This window comes from Anastrepha obliqua, chromosome 3 (genome assembly GCF_027943255.1).
Source record: "Anastrepha obliqua isolate idAnaObli1 chromosome 3, idAnaObli1_1.0, whole genome shotgun sequence".
Lineage (NCBI taxonomy): Eukaryota > Metazoa > Arthropoda > Insecta > Diptera > Tephritidae > Anastrepha > Anastrepha obliqua.
In genome coordinates this window covers 60,138,062-60,145,888 of record NC_072894.1, presented here as the reverse complement: position 1 = coordinate 60,145,888, position 7,827 = coordinate 60,138,062, and the positions used below count along the sequence as shown (strand labels likewise).

Genomic DNA, 7,827 nt, shown 5'->3' with positions numbered 1-7,827 from the left:
GACGCACACTCCAAATAGGAGGAGGAGCTCGGCCAAATACCCAAAAACGCTGTGAGCGCCAAGTATACACAACAGTCAACGTCAAAAGATAGTGTACACCACATATTGATAAGTTTTGACTGTTTGTTTATTTATTTTGTAATTCCAATTATTTTTAGGAAAATATAGTTCAATTACAACAACTACCATATAAAGCCCAGTTTCGAGCTTTGTACAAATTAAAAAAAACGACAAATTTTCATAAAAATTGCAAACTTTTTAATCAGAATTTATGGAAAACTTCCAGGTACACAGTTTTGTAGCCCACTAAATTTTGGTACAATGAAGTGCAAGTTTCAAGTGGTTCAAAAATTGCGTTACTTTTTTACAATATTTCTGCTGATGGTGTTTTGTTGTTGCTGTTGGGTGTTTTTCTCTATATAAAAAAAAAACGTTGAGTAGGCTTTAAATAGAGAAAATGCACAATACCGTGACCAAACAAATTCTATATATGAATATTTTATGATTTTATCGACGTTTTCGACATTACCGGCATTTTCTTTAACATGAAAAATGCCTGAAAACAATCGACGAAACCAAAATTGCACGTAATTAACTGTTAGAGTATCGACACCATAAACACCATTTACAATTTCACGACCTGACTTGCATTTTCGTCTTTATCAAAGAAATACTGTAAAATGTACCAAATTTCGTTAACTTCTATTATTAACACTCTGCATCTCAAAACGGAATGAAATAAACAATAAGCAGCACACTAATTTTTTAGTGTGAAATGTCACCTTGACAACGGGCATAAACTTTAAATTGTTTGATCGATATTTTACGAGATATCGATCATTATTTTTCTCCAAACTAATACTATTTTTAGATCATTACATCGATTATACTAATTAGTTTTTAAAATAATTTGCAAAATAGTTATAATACATTTTAAATTTAAAAAATTTAAAAAATGTCTAGTGAAAAATCATAAATTCAAATATTTATCAAGCAGTCATTTTTAAATGGCAAGCCTTGGCTCTAATTTTAGTGATGATTTTTATTAATTAACTTACAAATCCTCCAATTCGCGGTGTGCGTCTTAGACGGGCCTCCTATTTTATGCCGCTTATGAATACAGTTATCGGTTGATATGCCATGTTCATACTAGGTTTCAAACCATGGCCCTATCGAATGTAAGTTACGCACTAAGCATTCAGCTATGGCGTCCGCAGATATGCATACCCTTACATAGAAAAACTGAAACCGACACGGAACACAAAAGTATAACATTTTTTTTTTAACGACACATTTTTACAGCTCAATAATTCATTGCATATTTTCACTTTGCACTTTATTTAGCGGGTTTTTTACTATCATATTTATATGAAATGTTGTACAAACCACTTCTACTCTTTTTAACGTCAACAACTTTGTTTGAGTTGAGTTTTTACGCTAAGAATTTAAGCATAAGCATTGTTTTTAGCCACAGTTAGCGAATAAACAAAAGGAAAAATAAAATAAAAAAGGTAAGTAATTAGGACGTCGAGAATTTCGCTTTCGAGAAATAAAACTAACTTGTATATTAAAGTTGTATTAAAGTTGTAGCAGAGACTTTAATTTCCGTCATTCAAGAACTTTAGATAATAAAACGCGGCATAAACATTCATGCATTGGCACTTTGTTCTTCTCTTTGTATTTATTACCGTGCATTACTTGTATGCCCGCTTGAAGAATAATGCTGTTGTGAACCTGCGGCTAATTGCTTTGTTTGATGTTTATGGAAACTTTAATCGTCTGACATCAAACATCAAATGCCCGGTAGGAAATAATTAATTAGCAGTGGGAAAGGAACTAGTAATAAAGAAAATGGTAAATTTTCCAACTTTCTCGTTTATTGCAATTATTGAAATGGCTAGAATTTAAAAATATTTAGTAAATTATTTCATAATAATTACTGTTTATTAGACGGGATACTTTTGGTGAAGCAAATAAAAAATTCCCAAATCTATAAAAACATGTGCATTTTTTGGTATCACCATTGCTGAGTGGGTTTGTGTGTGACAACCAATCAATCGGATGCTCTGGGCCGCAAGCCCACTGCGAGCATGAAATACCAATCGATGTATTTCTGTTGAAAATAAACCATCTGATCGTTGGAGGTAGCATTCCTTCTTTTGTAAGGTAACATCAATAGGCACATTACAAATTGAAGGAGGAGCTCGGCCAAATACCCAACAAATTAAGTTTCCAGTTATATATACGGGTTAAACATGTTTAAAAGTCAGTCAATATTCAAACCTTATTTGGAAAAGTAATACGAGTAAGTATGAATAGAAACGAAAATATAAAATTTCTCGGATTATATATTTTTCAAGAGAGAAACTCACTTAAGAGTAAATTAAAAAAATGTATGCTTGAGTATTTTTCAAGAAATTCCGAATTTCAGCAAAATCTGTGACTAAAAAATTAAAACTCTGAAAATTATGAAGGGCACACGTGCAATGGGGTATAGTGGGGTATGTATATAGTTAAATTTACGTGATTACATTCGATCTCGACCCTTGTATCCACGTTCGTATACCCATCAACTTGGTTTGCCCAATGTGTGAGATGCGGTAGCCAACCCGTGTAGTGCCATAGGTCATGATAGAAAGAAAGGATCTTTACGGATCTTACTACGATACATTTAAGACTGTACTAAATTAAGCAAAGTCTGTCTACCAGAAGTTGTGGCTGCAAGCGGGAAAATATTTTAAGGACTAGTACCCTTAGTATGGAATGTGTCTCTGCTAAGCTGGTTGATATCCTCGTAAGAAATCAAGGCTTAGTTCATTGTCTTTCAAGAGATGCGATGGACGGGACAAAGAAAAATGACTCTGACCACGCTGTCTACTACAGCTATTACATAGATGAGCGCAAATTTGGTGTCAGATTTTTCGAACTTACTGTCGTTCGCTCCGGTGGACAAACGTCTCACTATAATCCGCATCAAAGTGAGCTTCTTCAACACATTTGCTGAGCAAGGACCGCTTTTATGAGCGCCTGGAACGTACTTATGAGCTTTACCCCCCGTCACGGCTTAAATCGTTCGTCGTGACTTCCTCCGCTAATGAACTATACCGCCGCATTAATTTGCTCCATACAGGATACATTTAATGGAATTAAAAGGAAACGGCAACCCGATCGCGAGGATTTGATCCTGTTGGTGAGTATAAACGTCCCACCTTTGAATCAGCAGCCGTCGAAGATCATCTGGAATCGTTGTCACATTGTTCAAAGAAGGACGAACCGCTCATTTTGCGAACTGCTGAACGCAACATTGGCAAAAAATCAGCCATGACAAAGGTACTACAGAATTTAACGATAATCATCTTTGTGGTGCTTGATCGATCATTGAAACATGAATCAGACCGTTTCATCATAGAAATGCACTCATCTGTCCTGCCGAGTGGCGATCGCTATAGAAAAAAATTCAAGTGTTCTTATTCATGCCAAATCTTTAATGTTCAATTCAGTTATACCTTTGTTTGAAGACAGGCTCAATAATTTTTATCAGTTCCCACACCTTGGTGGTAACTCTATACTTAGCTCTATTAATGCTTCTCTGTCTGGACGAAAATGTTAATCGTTTTGCATAAAAATCTAATTAGAGACGAATATTCTAATTGAAATATGGCATCAGAATATTTTTTATTATCGAAATACCTTTAGAAATACAGTGCCAAATCACAGCTTGCTTGATGGAGTCGTTATTGTTATTGTTATATATGTATGTACGAGTATTATTTCTATGCAGTTTAGTCAACAATAATGCTATGGTCCCATGACACGTAATTTGCTCGCGAAGTTATTCGTGAATCCGTTATAGAGGGAAACTGCTGGGCTGATGAGCTGGCTAGACAGGGAACTTCGGAGACGGTTTCGTCGCGAAATTAGGGGATTGAGGTTCCCCTAAGAACCTGTGGTCTACTACTGGAAAGATTGACCTCGACTCAACTCAGCGAGCGCTGGGCTAGTGCGCAAACATGCAAGGTCGCGTGATCCTTCTGGTCACGGGTAGATCGGGGACTCTCGAGGGAACTCCTAAGGCTAACAAAGCCCCAGCTCTCGAATTTAGTGGGTATCCTTACCGGACATTGTCCCTTAGGTGTTCATGCGGTGAGATTTGGGATTGCCTTAAGTCCGTTCTGCAGAAGCTGTCTTGAGGACGAGGTGGACTCATCTCAACACCTTCTTCTCAGCTGCCCTGCTCACGTCTGGTAAAGATTTAGACATCTGGGCTCTCATTCGTTCGCTATGCATGCGGATATAGCGGGTCTAAATCTGGTGAAGTTCATCAGTAGCTTGTTGCGGCTAATTACAAGCGTAAATCAGCCACCGTCGGCGCCATCGTAAATGCATGGATATTATCGTCCCTAATCCCAAGGCTCCTTCTTCCTTCCCTTCTCCTTTCCCCTCTCCAATGTATGGCACCACAACGGACGAATTTTTGAATATTTGTCCAAGTGTGCCCCAAGCTAGGGCAGCCATTTACCTAGCCTAACCTATTCGCGAGAGAACGATTCGTTCGTAATTTAGAAGGAAATTGCAACCGAATTGCGTAGGTAATTATTCAGGTAATTCGCTCTCAAAATTTTGTATAGTGAGTTACTATTTGAGAAGTGAGCGGGCGCAAGTGAATGAGAGAGTGAATTTTATACCATGGGCACATATCATAAGGGATATATAACTTTGGTTAGCAATTTATAAGCCGAAATTCCAGCCGAATCCAACCGGTTTCAATGTTCTTGCTGGAACATCAAAAAGAAAAAGTGTTTTCTAATAGCGGTCGCCCCTCGGCAGGCAATGGCAAACCTCCGAGTGTATTTCTGCCTTGAGAAAAGCTCCTCATAAAAACCATTTCCGTTCGAAGTCGGCTTGAAACTGTAGGTCCCACCATTTGTGGAACAATATCAACTAAATGTGCGCGCCAATTATATATTTTTTGTATTTCTTGCCATCAAATTCCCTACTGGGGTACTTTGTTTTGATAGCCAGTCTGCCTTTTGCAAACCAAAAACAAAGGCAAGGAAAAAAAGAAATAATATCAGAACATGTCTTCAAATAAAAATATTTACATAGAAAACTTTTCACTTTTATAATCACAGCTTAAGCTACAATGGACACAAACAGGTAGAACTATCAGCTAACTAATAGTTTAGTAGTGAGTTGGTCATCAAGCACAAGCCACGGTGGAAGTGTAAAGTGGTAAATACGCTTAAAGTACATACACACAGCTATTTGTACATGTATATACGTATATGTATAGAACTTGTATGCCGGTACTGGTAAGCATGGCAACTGAAAATTTAAATTCAGTCCAATTTCGGCGGTGAACCGCAAAAGTAATAGTAGGAAGTAAAAAAACTCTGAAATGTCCTACAAATTGAAGTGTTAAGAAGTCTCGGAAAGATGAATGAAGTGCTGTTAAACAAATCGGCGTAAAAAAGTTTTTGAATATTTCTACAAAGTTTACTCCGAACTTGAATAAAGTTTTTCAGGATGCAGATGGAGAGTTTCATAATTTTGCTGCATATATTGATGTTGCACGCCTATGGGATGAGGCATATGATAAATATTCATAGTTTGAAGGAGCAACCAGGCCGTGAAGTTGAAAACACCACAGAAGTGACTAAAATCGTGGCAGCGGAAGAAAAGTGTACAACCATCGAAAGTGAAAATATGAATAACTTACGAGATTTAAGTGCCAACACAACAGAGCTAATCGTTACAATAGCTTCCAATACTAACGAAAGAGCGCTACACTTCGCTAAAGCAGGAAAGTCGCCAGGTTTAGCGATCAAGTCTACACGGCCAAGCACACTCTTCGGAACTGAGGCGAAACCGTTTAATATACTCAATCAATTGAAATTGGATGAAATACGTAATGCTCAGACAGAGTTGTTGTCCAATCTAGGACGCATAAAGGCGCTTAAAAAGAAGAAAAAGAAAAAGAAGAAGAAGCGGAAGAAAAATAAGAAAAAGCAAAAGCCCATTGGCGAAGAGGCCACGATTTTCTATACTCAACTCACCACAAAGAAACCTCATTATTACTATCACAAATTGACGACTACAAAAGTGCCAAAGAAAATCAAGTACATTGTGCGCAAGAAAAATGTTTTGAAGAAGAAAAAGAAAGAATATCTAAATCACTTGAAACATGTGTTCTACCCGTTTATCAAGTTTGTCGCCTTTTTTACGGTACTCAATCCATTCACATTAAAAGTTTTTATATTTGCACTCATTTCGCCAGTGGTTTTTGGATTTTTAGGTTTTATGGCGCTAAGTTTTATGGTAAAACCGGCACTTCATCTCATTTTTGATGTCAAAAAGCGTGTAGACATTATGAAACACAAGAAATGGCTCGCGAAAAAGCGACGTGAACGTTGGCGTTACGGTCGACGTCCGATCACTATACACAAACACTATTACAAGAATGTGGTTGTGCCGCGGACACCAAAACCGAAGCCGCCCAGTTGGCCTGAGTGGGTGCATGGCGATAAAATTGATTTTAGCACAAAGCTTCAAGCCAAGTCTATGCCGAAGGAGCTCTATAGACGTCACCAACATCGCAAGCACTTCAGACCCGCAAACCATAATTTCAATCCGATATTGCCAGAGGTTGAAGATGAAATTGAAGATTGGCCCTATGGATCCTCGCGATTTGATAACTTCAATGGCAAAAAACCACTGAGAAACGTAGACCAGCGATTACCATCAGCAATGGGGTATAAGTTTAAGCGCCCGCACCTACCTATTGTAAAACCTGGGAATATTGGACCATCGCGCTTCCAAAACAAGCATCCAAAGACTTCAGTGCCTAGTGTATCAGCTGAGTATGAGGATGCCCCATTTACATTGTTATAAGCTTCTAAACAAATAAAAAAATTGTATTTTGACTGATAGTGTCCCACCGAATTTAAATGTTGTTTCAAAAGACATAAATAAACGTTAATTCCTATGAGTTTTATGTACTTATATTTACGAGGTGTGGCTGTTAAATGAAGTGGCTGATTCTTTGAAACACTTTATTCTGATTTAATATATGTATATTTACTTGTTATTACCTTCTACGTGGATTGTTCGAAACAGTGCAGGAATTTTCTTCTTTTTTTCTTTTTTCAGGACGTGTGTCGCTTTGCCGCTCACGGATTCAAATGTTTTTCTTTTTAATACGGATGTTAACTTAGGAAACAGATAGGGTAAGGTCGGTCAAAACTTCGGGATGCTATACAAGGAGAGAAATCTCTTGACTGAGTCACTGACTGGTTTCTCTAAAAATCGGCTCGCGTTTTTTCTAATTATCTACTAATAATATGTAGACTACCCAATAATTACTAATAAATACTAATATACTAATAATGATTGTTGGCTACTAATTTCTCCAACAAACCATGTGAAAAGCGATTGTCTATGCATTCTTAGCGCCAAAGAAATACAACTCTAATTCGAACTGAGGCTGTAGTGATTTGTTGATACTGTTGTTAGCCACAGTATACTGATTTGTAGACGAGTGATACTCTTTATATATACAGCCTGTGTCAGAAGAAAATAACCGGCTTTTTTCTTGTAACTTCAAGATATATTTCGTTCTGCTGTTTGCTGCGTAATAGTTCCACTCAAGGGGTGCAACCCCAGTGCTAACTCAGGTTAGTGTTGTTCGAAACTTTCCCGTAAACGCAACCAAACAAAAATGAGTGAGAAGTACGCGAAGCATTTTGAGGCGCTATTTTTATGCACACATTCGAAAGGGCCGAAATTAACTTACGCCGCGGCTGCAAAAGCAACTAAAAATCAAAAAAG

General features: G+C 37.5%; 1 protein-coding gene across 1 annotated transcript; it reads left to right on the top strand.

The window, feature by feature from the left end:
- Positions 1 to 5,692: 5,692 nt before the first annotated feature.
- LOC129242756 (uncharacterized) lies at positions 5,693 to 6,955 on the top strand. The gene has a single exon (XM_054879576.1). It carries the CDS (start codon positions 5,707 to 5,709, stop codon positions 6,889 to 6,891), a length of 1,185 nt encoding a protein of 394 aa, XP_054735551.1. The 5' UTR covers positions 5,693 to 5,706; the 3' UTR covers positions 6,892 to 6,955.
- Positions 6,956 to 7,827: the final 872 nt, after the last annotated feature.

Bases quoted from the DNA above. Each gene is read 5' to 3' on its own strand.
- LOC129242756 (XM_054879576.1), top strand. From the start codon at position 5,707: ATGAATAACTTACGAGATTTAAGTGCCAACACAACAGAGCTAATCGTT.